Source organism: Anolis sagrei, chromosome Y (genome assembly GCF_037176765.1).
Source record: "Anolis sagrei isolate rAnoSag1 chromosome Y, rAnoSag1.mat, whole genome shotgun sequence".
Lineage (NCBI taxonomy): Eukaryota > Metazoa > Chordata > Lepidosauria > Squamata > Dactyloidae > Anolis > Anolis sagrei.
In genome coordinates this window covers 2,753,851-2,770,896 of record NC_090035.1, presented here as the reverse complement: position 1 = coordinate 2,770,896, position 17,046 = coordinate 2,753,851, and the positions used below count along the sequence as shown (strand labels likewise).

The 17,046-nt window shown below is 44.3% G+C and overlaps 1 protein-coding gene across 2 annotated transcripts in view; it reads left to right on the top strand.

Annotated features, from left to right (window-relative positions):
* The window catches only part of LOC132780031 (cAMP-dependent protein kinase type I-beta regulatory subunit), a 218,707-nt gene that overhangs the window by 4,498 nt on the left and 197,163 nt on the right, over positions 1-17,046 (top strand). For both annotated transcript variants that reach the window (XR_010908815.1, XM_067461656.1), the window contains exon 2: positions 2,205-2,408. Coding sequence is in view for 1 of the 2 variants with exons in the window: in XM_067461656.1 (XP_067317757.1) it covers positions 2,232-2,408 (177 nt within the window). In the remaining variant the exon portion in view is untranslated. The remainder of the gene's footprint in view (positions 1-2,204; positions 2,409-17,046) is intronic.

The window sequence follows — 17,046 nt, the reverse complement described above, 5'->3', positions numbered from 1 at the left end:
GGGTACCCAAGGCATTGATTGATTGATTGATTGATTGATTAGTTGATTGGGGGGATGAGGAATGTCCTGGCACAAGGATGCTTTCAGCCGTGGGTACCCAAGGCATTGATTGATTGATTGATTGACTGATTGATTGGTTGATTGGGGGGATGAGGAATGTCCTGGCACAAGGATGCTTTCAGCCCTGGGTACCCAAGGCATTGATTGATTGATTGATTGATTGGTGGATGTGGAATGTCCTGGCACAAGGATGCTTTCAGTCCTGCGTGCCCAAGGCATTGGTGGGTGGTTGGTTGATTGATTGATTGGGGGATGAGGAATGTCCTGGCACAAGGATGCTTTCAATGCTGGGTACCCAAGGCCTTGATTGTCTGATTGATTGATTGATTGGTTGATTGGGGGGATGAGGAATGTCCTGGCAGAAGGATGCTTTCAGCCCTGGGTACCCAAGGCATTGATTGATTGGTTGGTTGATTGGTTGGTTGATTGTGGGGATGAGGAATGTCCTGGCACAAGGATGCTTTCAGCCCTGGGTACCCAAGGCATTGATTGATTGATTGATTGATTGGTGGATGTGGAATGTCCTGGCACAAGGATGCTTTCAGCCCTGCGTGCCCAAGGCATTGGTTGGTTGGTTGGTTGATTGATTGATTGATTGATTGGGGGGATGAGGAATGTCCTGGCACAAGGATGCTTTCAATGCTGGGTACCCAAGGCCTTGATTGTCTGATTGATTGATTGGTTGATTGGGGGAATGAGGAATGTCCTGGCACAAGGATGCTTTCAGCCCTGGGTACCCAAGGCATTGATTGATTGATTGATTGATTGGTGGATGTGGAATGTCCTGGCACAAGGATGCTTTCAGTCCTGCGTGCCCAAGGCATTGGTGGGTGGTTGGTTGATTGATTGATTGGGGGATGAGGAATGTCCTGGCACAAGGATGCTTTCAATGCTGGGTACCCAAGGCCTTGATTGTCTGATTGATTGATTGATTGGTTGATTGGGGGGATGAGGAATGTCCTGGCAGAAGGATGCTTTCAGCCCTGGGTACCCAAGGCATTGATTGATTGGTTGGTTGATTGGTTGGTTGATTGTGGGGATGAGGAATGTCCTGGCACAAGGATGCTTTCAGCCCTGGGTACCCAAGGCATTGATTGATTGACTGATCGATTGGTTGATTGGTTGATTGAGGGGGGATGAGGAATGTCCTGGCACAAGGATGCTTTCAGCCGTGGGTACCCAAGGCATTGATTGATTGATTGATTGATTGATTGGTTGATTGGGGGGATGAGGAATGTCCTGGCACAAGGATGCTTTCAGCCGTGGGTACCCAAGGCATTGATTGATTGATTGATTGACTGATTGATTGGTTGATTGGGGGGATGAGGAATGTCCTGGCACAAGGATGCTTTCAGCCCTGGGTACCCAAGGCATTGATTGATTGATTGATTGATTGGTGGATGTGGAATGTCCTGGCACAAGGATGCTTTCAGTCCTGCGTGCCCAAGGCATTGGTGGGTGGTTGGTTGATTGATTGATTGGGGGATGAGGAATGTCCTGGCACAAGGATGCTTTCAATGCTGGGTACCCAAGGCCTTGATTGTCTGATTGATTGATTGATTGGTTGATTGGGGGGATGAGGAATGTCCTGGCAGAAGGATGCTTTCAGCCCTGGGTACCCAAGGCATTGATTGATTGGTTGGTTGATTGGTTGGTTGATTGTGGGGATGAGGAATGTCCTGGCACAAGGATGCTTTCAGCCCTGGGTACCCAAGGCATTGATTGATTGATTGATTGATTGGTGGATGTGGAATGTCCTGGCACAAGGATGCTTTCAGCCCTGCGTGCCCAAGGCATTGGTTGGTTGGTTGGTTGATTGATTGATTGATTGATTGGGGGGATGAGGAATGTCCTGGCACAAGGATGCTTTCAATGCTGGGTACCCAAGGCCTTGATTGTCTGATTGATTGATTGGTTGATTGGGGGAATGAGGAATGTCCTGGCACAAGGATGCTTTCAGCCCTGGGTACCCAAGGCATTGATTGATTGGTTGGTTGATTGGGGGAGATTGTTTCTGGAACATGGCCATATAGCCCGAAAAACCTACAACAGCCCAGTTCCTGACTGTCTGTATTTTAAGAAATGTCTTGTGTTTTACGCCTGAACTCTTTCATCAACATGTCACTTTTTATTCCTTTGTCTAGGTTTGTTGCTTATTTACAATCCCAACAATGGCCACTTCCTCCTCTTGCAACTTGGAAGACGACGAGAGCCTGAAGGGGTGTGAGCTCTACGTCCAGAAGCACAACATCCAGCAGATCCTGAAGGAGTGCATCGTGAACCTCTGCATCGCCAAACCCGACCGGCCGATGAAGTTCTTGCGGGAACACTTTGAGAAACTGGAGAAGGTCAGTGGTCTTCGCATCTTGGCAAAGGTCGTTCTTTAAAGCACAACATCATCCAAACTGTGAAGCTTTGAAAATGTAGGAAGCCTTATGCCAAGTCAATCAACCTAGATTCATAACATCTAACCTAGGACAGGCAGATGGAATTGTTCTAGGAGTTGCATGTGATAACAAGCCTAGTGATAATTAACCCAGTTTTGTGTGTGTGCGTGCAAAGTATTGGGGCAAATTACCTGTCAATGGAATGGCCATGATTTCAGCAAACGCAAGGCACTGAAACACGTCTTCTTGAACTAAAGCTACTTTATTTAACACAAAACTAAAATAATATTTACACTAGAAGCTAAGCAGAACAAGAAACATCTCGAGCGGCTACATGGTTCGGCTTTTTGTTGTAATCTAGAATCAGGCACCTCCTTACATTCCACAGTGACGAGATGCCGTATGACGTACAATGCAACACAACATACAACACTTTCCACACTGAGATTTACGACTCCTCCTTCATGATACAGTTAAGCCTTTCCACACAGGAATTACAATCTCTGGAACATTGCATTACAAAGTATTACATTTCTAAGCACACAAACACTAACTTTGAAAACTAGAATACATTTAATCAAAACACACACATATTCTTAACATTACCAACCCATTCCACTCCTCCATCACAAAGAGATGGAGATCTGCCTGCTCCTTCTGTCTCAGTTGGTCTCTCGTCTGACGCTTAGACTGTGCGCCTGGTAAATGTCTCTGCAAGTCCTCCATATTATCACTGGTGTCACTCTCTGGGGTCTTCTCCACTCCAGTCCTCTCTTCTCTCACAATGTCCACCTGTGTTCTCTCAGACGGAAACTCAATGGGATTAAACTTTGGGCTTTCTTGGGGCACAAATTATAACGAACGCAGCGGGTAGTAGAGAAGATTTTAAATTAAATTTATATACAGGGAAATATATGTAAAATAATCCCAACGCTGCTCAGCCAAATTAATTATAAACAGGCTGAGTTTATGTTGAGAGTTTGTTCAGTAACACACTCTGGGTCGCTATGTTTTTCTTAGAGGCTGCTGAAAACTGACTTGAATAAGGCTTTGACCACAAAGGTATTCACACTGAGGCTGGTATAAGTTGATAAAATAACAAGAATGTTTATTGAACAGACTTGAAATATTCAGGTGCAAATGCTTTTTGTATAAACCCCATTCCAGCTTCAAGCTGGTTTTCCATCCACACACACAGCGAAACCACAGCGAAACCACTTTGAAACTGCATGAAATGATCAGTGTGGCCGTTTTCCTCCCTGGCTCCAGACCAATGCCCTAAAGCGAAAGCCTTCAGAGGCAGAACTATCTGCTGGTTTAGATCCCAACGTGCACGCATTCCCTGCTCCAAATCGAATGGCAGAAATAGACCTTGGCATTTGGGAGTTGTAGTTGCTGGGATTTATAGCTCACCTGCACTCAAAGAGCATTCTGAACCCTACCAATGATTGAATTGGGCCAAACTTCCCACACGGAACTTCCATGACCCACAGGAAATACTGTGTTTTCTGGTGGTCTTTGGTGACCCCTCCGACACCTCCTCGCGACCCCTCCAGGGGTCCCGACCGCCAGGTTGAGAAACACTGCCTTAGATGAAGCTATTGCCTTACGTGGTACATGATGTGAAGGCAATGGGAGCATCTTCCCTCTTGTCTTTGTCACATCCCAACGAGTCTTTCTCTGGAGGCAGATGTGACCTTGGAGCTCTCCAAACTTGCCTGCTTCATTGGCTGTGGAAAGGAACACTATTCCATCACCAGTACCGAACTAAATATGGAACAAGGACGACGGGATGTCCTTTACCCCAGGCAGCAAATTGTGTTAGGCTTGCTCTGTGTCTTTAATGTATTGCACATGACTCTTGCTTTTCCTCTGACTTCCAAAATGCACTGGGGTGTGAATGGCATTTTCCTCCGGCCCTTGGCAGCGGCCAGGGATTCAGTGCCTGCTCTTTGCTGAGGAAGGAACTGCAATGGCTGGGGAACATGCAACAAAATGGCCACAACACCGTGCCTCGTTTTGAAATCCACTGGGATTCCTTCCTGTACCTCACCTGTACCTGAGCCAATGGGCGGGTGCTATATAAACAAGGCACGGAAATAATCCGCTCTTCCCTCTGTGTTTCCAAAACACATCTTGAGAATATGCCAAAGGCAGAGTGATCTATCTATCTACTGTTCAGGAGAAAGAAATCTTTGTTTCTTGAGGCTTTGACACGTTGCCAGCAGGTATTGAGGCAAGTGTCGAAACGTGAATGCCTGCAGAAAAGGGGGGAAAGCGTGAGACTCCGTCTTTTCGTCCCTCTTTCAGTTGATAGTTTCCCTAAAGAATTAAGGGTGTGTTGGAGACTGGAACTGTACATCTCTTGCTCAAAATGCTGGGGATTCTGCCTCAGAGGATGAGGGAATGATGGATTTTTCACTGAATCTCTGGGTGATCAGGCTAAAACAGAGACATAAATGTAGGCCGTGGATCGGAGAGATGGTCCGGCAGCTGCAGAAGAGATAGCGGACCTCAGGACCTCATAGATGCAGGCGAAATGTCAGGAGAGAATGCTTCTGGAACATGGCCATACAGCCTGAAAAACACATAACCACCCAGAGAAAGAGGATGTTTGGGATTCTGTTTCTCTTGAGAATCGGTCTTCTTGGCTTTCTCAGACTTCAGAAGATGGGGAGTTGTCCTGTGATATGGGATTAGGTCTCCACTCGTAGAGAGCAAAGGAAAGGTTTACCTGTCAGAGCATATCTTCCTCTACGAACCACCAAGGACGTTAAGATCATAGAATCATAGAATCAAAGAGTTGGAAGAGACCTCATGGGCCATCCAGTCCAACCCCCTGCCAAGAAGCAGGAACATTGCACTCAAATCACCCCTGACAGATGGCCATCCAGCCCCTGTTTAAAAGCTTCCAAAGAAGGAGCCTCCACCACACTCCGGGGCAGAGAGTTCCACTGTTCATTCGAGGAGGCCCTGCTCTCGGTCCCACCACGTTTGCAGTTGCGATTGGTGGAAACGAGAGACAGGGCCTTCGTAGTGGTGGCCCCTCAGATGTGGAACTCCCTCCCTAGTGACATCAGACAGGCCTCATCCCTTCTAGTTTTTAGAAAACAGTTAAAGACTGGCTCCAAACATATTTTCCTGTACGAACCACCAAGGACGTTAAGCTCATCCGGGGAGGCCCTACTCTCGGTCCCACCACCTTTGCAGTCACGATTGGTGGGGACGAGAGACAGGGCCTTCGTAGTGGTGGCCCCTCAGCTGTGGAACTCCCTCCCTAGTGACATCAGATAGGCCTCATTGTTGCACTCCAGCGCAGGAAACAGGGCCCTCTTGTCATTAATACACCACACCTTGGTTTAGAAAAAATGCAATCCTTTTTATTGAATGATGAATATAAAATAGAACGAAGTCCAAAGGTAAAAAAGCCAAAATGAAACAGCAAACAGCAAGTCCAGAAAACTTGCAGGAAATCCAAAGCAGTAATATCCAGAAAACTCTCAATAGAAATCCATGAACAGAGTAGCCCTTGCTAAACTCACTTGAAGCCAGAAATTTCCTTAGAGATCAGACCACTGGAAACTGGAAAACCCAGGAGGTTTGTACTTGATTCTAAACAATCCTTGGACTGAGGAAATCTCCCTCAAGGCCACTCTTAAATCATATAAACTGATTCCAGCTAACTAATCTTTTGTTTCAGTTTTCGGATTCTCTCAGACCTACGTAAACATTGAGCCTCCCTGCGGTTCTGGCTTATCTCCAAACTGTAGCTATTATCGTTGACTCGACCAGGTGTCAAGTTATCTTGCAAGCTCGAACCAGGAGAACAAGGGAGTGAATTTTCTTCTCTCGGTCTGACAGAAACTTTCTCATGAGAACTTGACTTTTCCCTTGAAGCCTCTAAATCAAAGCCTGTAGGATTTTTACTGCCCAGAGTGTCTCCATCTTGAGCCTCGTCCTCATTGATCACTTCAGCCTCGCTATCCAAATTAGGCCCATCAACATTTGCATCAACATTAACATCAATGTTAGGCAATACAATCAGAGATTCAGGCTCAGGTTCACACACAGGCTGAGTCCCAACAGTTCCTTTTTCAGTTGATAGTTTCCCTAAAGAATTAAGAGTGTGTTGTAGATTGGAAGTGTACATCTCTTGCTCAAGATGCTGGGGATGCTGGGGATTCTGCCTCAGAGGATGAGGGAATGATGGATTTTTCACTGAGTCTCTGTGTGATCAGGCTGAAACACAGACAGAAATGTAGGCCGTGGATCGGAGAGATGGTCCAGTAGCTGCAGAAGAGATAAAAGACCTCACAACCCCATAGATGCAGGTGAAACGTCAGGAGAGAATGCTTCTGGAACATGGCCATACAGCCTGAAAAACACACAACCACCCAGAGAAAGAGGATGTTTGGGATTCTGTTTCTCTTGAGAATCGGTCTTCTTGGCTTTCTCAGACTTCAGAAGATGGGGAGTTGTCCTGCGATATGGGATTAGGTCTCCACTCGCAGAGAGCAAAGGAAAGGTTTACCTGTCCGAGTGTATCTTCCTCTATGAATCACCAAGATCATCTGGGGAGGCCCGGCTCTCAGTCCCACCACCTTTGCAGACGCGACTGGTGGGAACGAGAGACAGGGCCTTCGTAGTGGTGGCCCCTCAGAGATAGAGCGGGGTATAAATAAATAAATAACAACAGCAACTTCCTGTATTGGAATCAGGTTGAAACTTGCCCTGTATCTGTTTGCAGTGTTCTTACCCTTGTTCATATGCATCTTGTATTGCACATCGCCTTGCGTTTAATTAACTTTAGGTTTTCCCCTGACATTAAGTCCAGTCGTGTCTGACTCTGGAGGTTGGTGTTCATCTCCATTTCTAAGCCGAAGAGCCAGCGTTGTCTACAGACACCTCCAAGGTCATGTGGCCAGCATGACTGCATGGATCACCGTTATCTTCCCACCTATTGATCTATTCACATTTGCATGTTTTCGAACTGCTAGGTTGGCAGAAGTTGGGGCTAATAGCAGGAGCTCACACCGCTCCCCGGATTCGAACCTGCGACCTTTTGGTCAGCAATTTCAGCAGTTCAGCGCTGTACCGGGAGTGAGTTTAGTAATCTGGTTGCATCTGGACAATTTTTACCGCTGAGCAAATTGGGGTTTTGGACTGTAATGAAGTTTTGATTGATTGAATGCAGTTCCCAAAATGGTGGCTGCAACACATTCTTTGACATCCTGTCACGATGCCAGGACTCTGCCTTATTCAGGCAGAGATGAACAAAACAAACTCCCAGTTTGTGCTAAACTATTTAATTAAAACAGCACTTACTTCCTAGCTGTTTTAATAGTCCAACATCTAAAACATAAACATAGCACTCACCCACAGTATATAAAAGAAAAACTGACAGCAAACACTGTTACAGGTTCAAGATAACACCGTAGTCGAAAGGTCCAGTCAAGTGGTCAAATGCTGAGAGTTCAGGGAACAAGTCCAGGGATCAAGAGACTATACCATTGTCAGAAGCCAGTCCAGAGATTCAAGGTTCCAGGGTTCCAAGGGTTCAAGCTACAGGTCTTACCAGTTTATGAATCTGCTGTTATCAAGATGTCAGGGCTCTGCCTTATTCAGGTAGAGATGAACCAAACAAACTCCCAGTTTGTGCTAAACAATTTAATTAAAACAGCACTTACTTTCTAGCTGTTTTAATAGTCCAAAATCTAAAACATAAACATAACACTCAGCCATAGTATATAAAACAAAAACTGACAGCAAACACTGTTACAGGTTCAAGATAACACCGTAGTCAAAAGGTCCATTCCAGTGGTCAAACGCTGAGAGTTCAGGGAGCAAGTCCAGGGATCAAGAGACTATACCATAGTCAGAAGCCAGTCCAGAGATTCAAGGTTCCAGGGTTCCAGAGACAAGTCAGGATACTGAAAAATGACAAACCTGGGGGGAAACCAGCAGCATCTACTACCAAAATAAGACAAATACTTTTCTCCTGAAGATCAGTCCCAAGGCTAGCTCCTTATATCCAGAAACACCCAGCTGCAACCTATCTCTTGTATACCTCCACCCTTAATTGCTTTCACCCATGAACTCTTACTTACAGATTACTCAACCCTTTAGAAATAAGATTTACATTAACCCTTCCATCACCAACTGCGAGACTTACCACCACCAACCACCATCAACTGCTGGACATGATACATAACACAGGTGTTGTATGTCAGCCTGTTCAGCCTGTGGTTGTGCCTGATGTTCATGCTGGGAATGGGGATGATGTTTATGATGGTGGGCCTGGGTCTGTTGACAGTGAGGATGAGTGTTTGCCTGGGCCTGAGTTAAGCTCAGACGAGAGGCCCAAGCTATCTCTGGAAGATTCACAAGGCCACATTCCTGGGGAGGCCCTTCACAGTCTTTCTCAGAGCAACTGTCTGAAGATGATTTGTCAGATGCAGAAGTTATTGAGAGTCAAGATAATGAGAGTGTAGATAGAAAGCGAGGCTTTTGTAAACAGTGATAGAGTGCTCAGGTGCAAATAAGATCAGTTACAGGAAAGGAGAGATAAAGAACCTTTATCTGGTAGGAAAGTCAAGCAAAATGCTTTCAGTTTTGGAATCTGGAAAAGGCTTATATTGAGGCATGAGAAAGAGTTGCCTCAGTTGGGTCAATGTTGGAATTTCATGTCTAGGCTTGTTCTCAAGTGTTCTTAGTTTCATGTACCAAGTTTTTTCCAAGCTCCTGATTTGTATATTGGATTTTTTATGCTGCCTTGTTTCGTGGATTTTTGTACCTGTTTCATGGATTTATATACTTACGGACCTGGTATATAACATGGAGTAATATTTGTTTTGGATGTTTACTGTTTTACAGTTTTACTACTTCGCTTACTTATATTCTTCAGTAAACTGCTTTCTGATTTTACCAGGCTGGTGTGGTTTTTAAGGTCAGTGGTGTTCCTGCTCTGGCGTATTGCCATGGCATTGTGGAGTTGTAGTTTGGTGAGGCATAGGCAAACTTCGGGCCTCCAGGTGTTTTGGACTTCATCTCCCACTATTCCTTCAGTACGTGGACGCCATACTCATAGCACAGACATTGGCCTACTCGGGCCCTGGAAAAGGCTTATATTGAGTCATGGGAAACAGTTGCCTCAGTTGGGTCAATGTTGGAATTTCATGTCTAGGCTTGCTCTCAAGTGTTCTTAGTTTCATGTACCAAGTTTTTTCCAAGCTCCTGATTTGTATATTGGATATTGAACATGATTCATAACACATCCGTACTTTTCTGCTGATCTTGAAATTGAGCAATTTGGAGCGGTTTGCGGATAGTGAGATCCAAACTGTGGATAGCAAGACCCAGCATGCGGATACTGTAACCTGACAAGCAGATACGAGATCTGGTGCTAGGCTGCTGTGAGTCTGCCTGCGAGACTGAGCTGGCCAAACTGGCAAGTACATTGGAACCTTGACTGAAGAGTATCCCAACTTAAGAGTGTTTTGAGTTAAGAGCCATCGCTCGGCTGTGGTGTCACTTTGACATACGAGCAGCACTTTGAATTAAGAGCAAGTGACTGAAGAGTATCCCAGCTTAAGAGTGTTTTGAGTTAAGAGCCATCACTCGGCTGTGGTTTCACTTCGACATACGAGCAGCACTTTGAGTTAAGAGCAAGTGGTAGAGGGAGAGCTAGTGTGAGAGTACATAAGGGCTTTAAGGCTTCAAGGGAGCAGCCTCCGAGCCTCATGCCCTTGTCTGCTTTGAGAGATGATTGGTGTCCACTTTCCTCTTGTCTGCTTTGAGGTGAGTGGATTATGTGTGGCTTTTATTCCCGGTATGTTTGGCTTCATGAAGAGAGAGGGAGAGAATGAGAGCAAGAGAGGGAGGGAGGCTGGAAGGAGGGCAGGAGGAGGAAGAATAAAAGGAGGCTAATTTGCTAAAGCCCAAATGTTCCCCAATCAAAGCAATCTCACCAGCGTTGATTGCGGTGTGGAAGGAGTGAGGCTGGAGTCTCAAGGATGTATGGAAGGCCTTAGATTCCACATCCTCCAGCGCCAGGGGGATCTGTAGTACACTCCTGAATGTGTGAAAGAGGCTCTTTGCAAATGGGAACCCTCTCATCCTCGTCGTTGCCGCCTTGCCTCATTAGTCCTTGACATTTCCACGCAGGAAGCGTGGCAGCACATTGTGTCTGGCGCAGCGTAGCTTGACGTTACAGCTTAATGCATCATGAAAGCCACATCTTGGGAGACAGGGGTATAAATTTTGCATGAAAAGCTTGCAGTTTAGAAATGACGGCCGCTCTGTGAGGCTAAATGGGTTTTGAAAGGCTGCGGAAAGAGGCAGCTTTCTGCGTCTGACAGCGAGCGAAGCAAAGGAAGCTGGAGCGGAGGCCTTGCAAAGGTCACTTCGGTGGGGATGGAGCAGCAACGAGGCAGGGACAATTGTACCAGGGGAGATTTCGGAAGCGATTGTGAAGGAGGGTAAAACTACTGCCACCAAATTTGTGAGGAAGCCCTGTAATTCTCAGCATCAACTTAGGAGCTGGTTTACAAAGGGACTATTATTTACAGAAGGCTTTATTCATTCGATAGCGTAGTGTTTACTGTCCCTGTTCTTATGCAGGCTGTTTGACTTAGGAGAAACTGTTTCAGGCAAGGCTTGAGGAAAACAGTAACAAGTTTATTGGAACAAGCAAGGTATAACAGATTCAGTTGTTTCTTCTCTAGAGGCACAAATCTTGATTGGTTACATTAGTAAGGTTTCATGAGTAACTTTAGGTACAGACTTTAAGAGGTTTCTATAAGCAGATGTATATTTCCTGGACAACTGTCCTAATAAAACAAATAAGCTAAAAGGCTTATTTAACAGAATTGGCTCCCAGCCAAACCCTGATTCTTAATATTAAAGAACCAGTCTTCCCTATAGTTCTCTAACTATAGTATTCCTGATGGTTTTCCACACACCACAGGATCAACTACCTTCTCCTGTAACTCTTTGGTCACAGACTAGTTCCCTGTTTCTCCCACTAGAGAAATTAGTCTTTCCTGTAACTCTACCGGTCACAGACTCTTCCCTGATTCTCCCACTAGAGAAATCAGTCTTCCCTGTAGCTCATCGGCTTACAGACTGCCACTTTCAAACAGCTGCCCCGTGAAGTGACAGTTGGCTCCGCCCTCGTTGCTATGGCAACTCTGCTCAAGCCAAACCAGCCACTATCTCTAACAAAATATAATCCTACATACTTACCATTTATTAACTACTGTTTCAACAACCCATAACCATAAGAATAAAAGTTACACATCGTCACAGCGATTCTTTCCAAAGTAAAGCAAGGTCTGTTTTGTGAAAGTACACCTTCCACATAAAACATATTCCTAATGTCATGCCATTTATACGAAAGGTGTTCACTCAAGATTTCCCCTGACCCCCTTTTTGTGGACGGAGAGCAATGAGACTTGGCCCATTTCAGAGTCCTTCTCTCCATGGGTGCCACCTTGAGACACACACCTCTCCCATCTTTTGAAGCAACTGTAAACACCTCTGTTCTGTCACGCGCTGGGCCTGTAACAATTGACTTTGAATAGGACGTGCACGTTGTGCCCAGCGGGAAGCCAGGGTGCCTCGAAGAGAGGCCCTCAAGGGTTTTCCTGTAGAAATGGTCTTAGAGTCTTTAATGGTTTAACAAAGTCCTTTATTTATTTTTTTTGTAAATAATTTTTATTGTGCAAATTTTTCCCATGTTACAAAATAAAAAGACAGAATAACCCCCCACACCTCTCCCCCCCCTTAATCCCCCCCCCCCCACCCGATGTGTAGACTTCCCAAAGTCTTCAAAGAGAATCTTTTCTTTCTGGTATAGCTGTCGTCTGTACTTCTGATGTTTTTCCGGCGTTGCTTCCGTCCGTAGATTTCTTTCAGATGCCGGATATGTCGATTATCATAGTCATCTTTTTTTTCTTGATGAAGTCTTTGAATCCTCCCCAATTTGTCCTTTTTGTAGAGTTGTTTAGATGTTGGGATAAACAATCCATTTGTATTATGTCTAATGTCTTTATAATCCAATCTTCTATTGTCGGGGTTTCCTTCTGTTTCCACATTTTAGCCAGCAGTATCCTGGCTGCTGTTCTAATGAGAAAGAAGATTTTTTCCTGATTTTTATTAAATTTGGGGTAAGATATGCCTAATAAATACATTTCTGGGAGCTGTGGAAAATTTATTTTTAGAATTTTTTGTGTTGCTAAATGTATTTATCTCCAATATTCCTTAATTTTTTTACATTTTCACCATTGGTGGTAGAAGGTCCCTATTTCTTTTTGACACTTCCAACATTTATTTGAAGCTGATTTACTAAATTTAGCAATTTCTTCTGGAAAGTAATGCCACCTAAAAAACATTTTATGCCAATTTTCTTTTAGGTCTGTAGCTACAGTATATTTTAATTTGGTATTCCAAATTTCCTCCCATTGCTTAGTAAGAATGTTGTGTCCCAGATCCTTTGCCCATTTTACTTGGCAATCTTTAATTTGTTCTTCTTCAGTTGCCCACCCCAATAATTGTTTATATATTATTCTAATCAGTTTCTTTTCCTTTTGCATTACTGTGTCCCAAATATTTTGTTCCTGGCAGAATCCTTGCTTCTCATCATCTTTAAAACTTTGGTGTAATTGGTGGTATTGCAACCATGTAAACTTGGTATTTAATTGTCTTATTTCCTCTATTGGTCTCAAAGTTTATTGTTTCTCTTTAGTGGTTTTTAGTATTTGTTTGTATGTCAGCCAATTATCTTTCCCTAATTCTCTTTTGTGTTTCGCTTCCATTGGCGAAATCCACAATGGTACTTTAGTGAATAATCTTGGCCTATACTTCTCCCAGGTTTTTATTAAGGCAGCCCTAATGTAGTGGTTATTAAAAAATTTTTCTACCTTTCTCTTATCATACCACAAATATCCGTGCCAGCCGTATCTCAAATCAAAACCTTCTAAAGCCAATAGTTTTTGATTTTTTAGAGCTGACCATTCTTTTAGAATGGTCAACAAAGTCCTTTATTATTGAACCAATTAAACAGATACTTCTCAAATCTTCAATGAGTCAAACAAATGCTTCAGATGAATGTGTTGGGGTTCAGCCTGAGTTTGAACCTGATTTCCTGTTCGTACCTCCTGATGCTAATGAAAATATATTTACTGATGCTAATGAAAATGTACTTCCTGGTGCTAATGAAAATGTACTTCTTGATGTCAATGATCCAGAAATTAGTGACAATGCTCCTGAAATTAGTGAGGAAGCAACTTCTGTAGATTTGGAAAATGAAAGTACCAGTGTTCATGAGAATGTTTCAGAGGGAAGCCATGAACTTTCACTCCCTTCTGCTCCTGGGAACCTTAATGAGAATAGAAGGGGCCAGATCTGGCAAGACAGGAGTGAATCACTCAGCTTGCGAAGGTCTTCCAGATTAAAAGAAAAACAAACAAGGGCTTCAAAGCAGGGAGGCGTATCACGAAACCAATTCCTCGGCTTTAAGTGCCTTCCGCCGGGCTGACTCTCTCAGTTCAGGCATCATTTTCGATTGATGAAGACCTTGGCAGTTCTCCCGGTTTTCCTGGCCATCGTCTTGAAAGATTTCTAGGACACCAAGTACGGTTAGTGGATTGATAACAGGTTCCAGTATTTTACAGTGTGCCTTTGGGTTTTGATCTTGTTTATGGACATTCATGTGTGCTGATTTTGCTGTGGCTTTTGACTTTGCATTTTTCCTTTATTTTGTAACCATTTTTCTTCAATAAAAAAGGATTGTCTTTTCACAGTCAAGTGTGGTGGATAGTTGTCTTAGGGCCTCGTTTCCTGCTCTGGATTGTAACAGAATGACAGAAATGACAGAACACTTATCTTGCTCCTCATTAATTCCTCCAGGTGTCAAGTTGTTGTCAAACCCCAAATCTTGAGAGCTCACAGAGTCAGGGAGTAAACCAACATTTCTATGCCCTGCAGGAACATTCTCATGAGAAACTGCCCTTTGCACTGGGGCCTTGCTGTTATTCTCAGCATGAATATCATTGACCAGATCATCTCCATCATGAACCTCAGTGCAATTATTTCCCACATCAGAAGCACCATGATCCTGACACACAAACACAGGCTGAATTCCAACAGTGTGTCCATCAATAGCAAAATGGGGTCACCCTGGAATTGGAGCTGTTTGCACCAAAGTCCGACCACATTTGAATGGACGATGCCAGTTCTTGACTCCATCCTATGATGGGGAATCCTCACCACCAACCTCATTCATCTCCTCAAACATCTCCTTTGGTGTGTGACCTTTCAAGGAAAGGAACTGGATGACTGCTCTGGATTCCACTGGGTCCATTCTCCAACCTCACTCCACTTCCGCACCTGTAGTAAAATCAAGACCGTTCTCAGTTCAGAGTTGTAAATTGCACGTAACCTATAGAATCATAGAATCTTAGAGTTAGAAGAGACCTCCTGGGCCATCATCCAGTCCAACCCCATCCTGCCAAGAAGCAGGAATAATGCATTTAAATCCCCCCCGACAGATGGCCATCCAGCCAAAGAAGGAGCATCCACCACACTCCAGGGCAGAGAGTTCCACTGCTGAACGGCTCTCACAGTCAGGAAGATCTTCCTCATGTTCAGATGGAATCTCCTCTCTTGTAGTTTGAAGCCATTCGTCCGTGTCCTAGTCTCCAGGGAAGCAGAAAGGAAGCTTGCTCCCTCCTCTTCCCTGTGGCTTCCTCTCACATATTTATACATAGCTATGATGTCTCCTCTCAGCCTTCTCTTCTTCAGGCTAAACATGCCCAGATCCTTAAGCCGCTCCTCATAGGGCTTGTTCTCCAGACTCTTGATCATTTTAGTCACCCTCCTCTGGACACATTCCAGCTTGTCAATATCTATAGAGACTTCTATACACATGTATACAGCACGTAACACATCCTTAATGAATGGCCCTCATAGCTTTCTTTAAAAAAAATAATTACCCTGCCACATATGAATTCACAAAGAATACTTTAATAAACCCTTATTATCTCAGAATGTAACCCATTGCAAGTCACATCGTTCCATGAGACCCGTGGCTTCCAACTTGTGGTCATAACAACAGAGAGTTTGGATTGTGACCTATACCTAGAACGTAACCCATGAAGACTTCAGCCAATCAGTCTCTTGGCCAACATGGCCACTCTTGAACCTCTCCGGAAGGGTTGCTCATCTTCTTGAGAAACTCCACGACATCCCAACGCTAGGATGTCTTCATGAAAGAGAATGAATGAAGCGCTCCTCAAGAACCCAGCGCTTGATGGTAATTTCAGGTTGGGAATGGTCGTGTTGGCTTGGAGGGCCCAGACACTAATGAGGAAAGCTCAGGTTCAGGTGAGGATGGGCAACTTCTGGCTCTCTTGATGTTCTTCAGAGTTGCAACTTCTATCATTCCTTATCATGGGACTAAACTGGCCTGGTTTGATATCATCTGGAGAGCCAGAAGTTGGCCATCCCTAGAAGGTAGATAGTGGAATGGGCTGTAAGTAGGCACAAGTTTGTCTAGGATGGTGGTTCTCCACCTCCTCAATTTGTGGTGACCCTCAACCATAACATCATTTTCGTTGCTACGTCATAACTGTGATTTTGCTTCTACTATGAATTGCCATGTAAATATCTGATATGCAGGATGTATTCTTATTCACTGGACCAAATTTGGCACAAATAGCCAATACGTCCAAATGTGAATACTGGTGGGGTTGGGGTTTGTCAGTTGGGAGTTGTAGTTCCTGAGATTTATAGTTCACCTACAACCAAAGAACATTCTGAACTCCACCAATGATGGAATTGAACCTACCTTGGCACACAGAACTCCTGTGACCAACATAAAATACCGGAAGGGTTTGATGGGGATTGACCTGGAGTTTGGGAGCTACATCCAGAGGCCATCCAGTCCTTCATCAGGGCAAGAAAATATAAAGTCCTCCTGACAAAGAGCCATCCAGCCATAGATAGATAGATAGATAGATAGATAGATAGACAGACAGACAGACAGACAGATAGATAGGGAGTTGTAGTTGCTGGGATTTATAGTTCACCTACAATCAAATAACATGATAGAATTGAATCAAACGGGGCATACAGGACTCCCATGTCCAACAGAAAACACTAGAAGGGTTTGGTGAGCATTGATCTTGAGTTTGGGAGTTGTAGTTCACCTACATCCAGAGACTACTATGGACTCAAACAATGATGGATCTGGACCAAACTTGGCAGGAATACTCAATATGCCCAGATGTAAACATTGGTGGAGTTTGGGGGAAATAGACCATGACATTTGGGTGTTGTAGTTGCTGGGATTTATAGTTCACCTACAATCAAAGAGCATTCTGAACTCCACCAAAGATGGAATTGAACCAAACTTGGCACACAGAACTCCCATGAGAAAATATTGGAAGGGGTTGGTAGGCATTGACCTTGAGTTTTGGAGTTGTAGTACACCGACATCCAGAGAGCACTGTGGACTCAAACAATGATGGATCTGGACCAAACTTGGCACGAATACTCAATATGCCTAAATGTGAACACTGGTTGAGTTTGGGGAAAATAG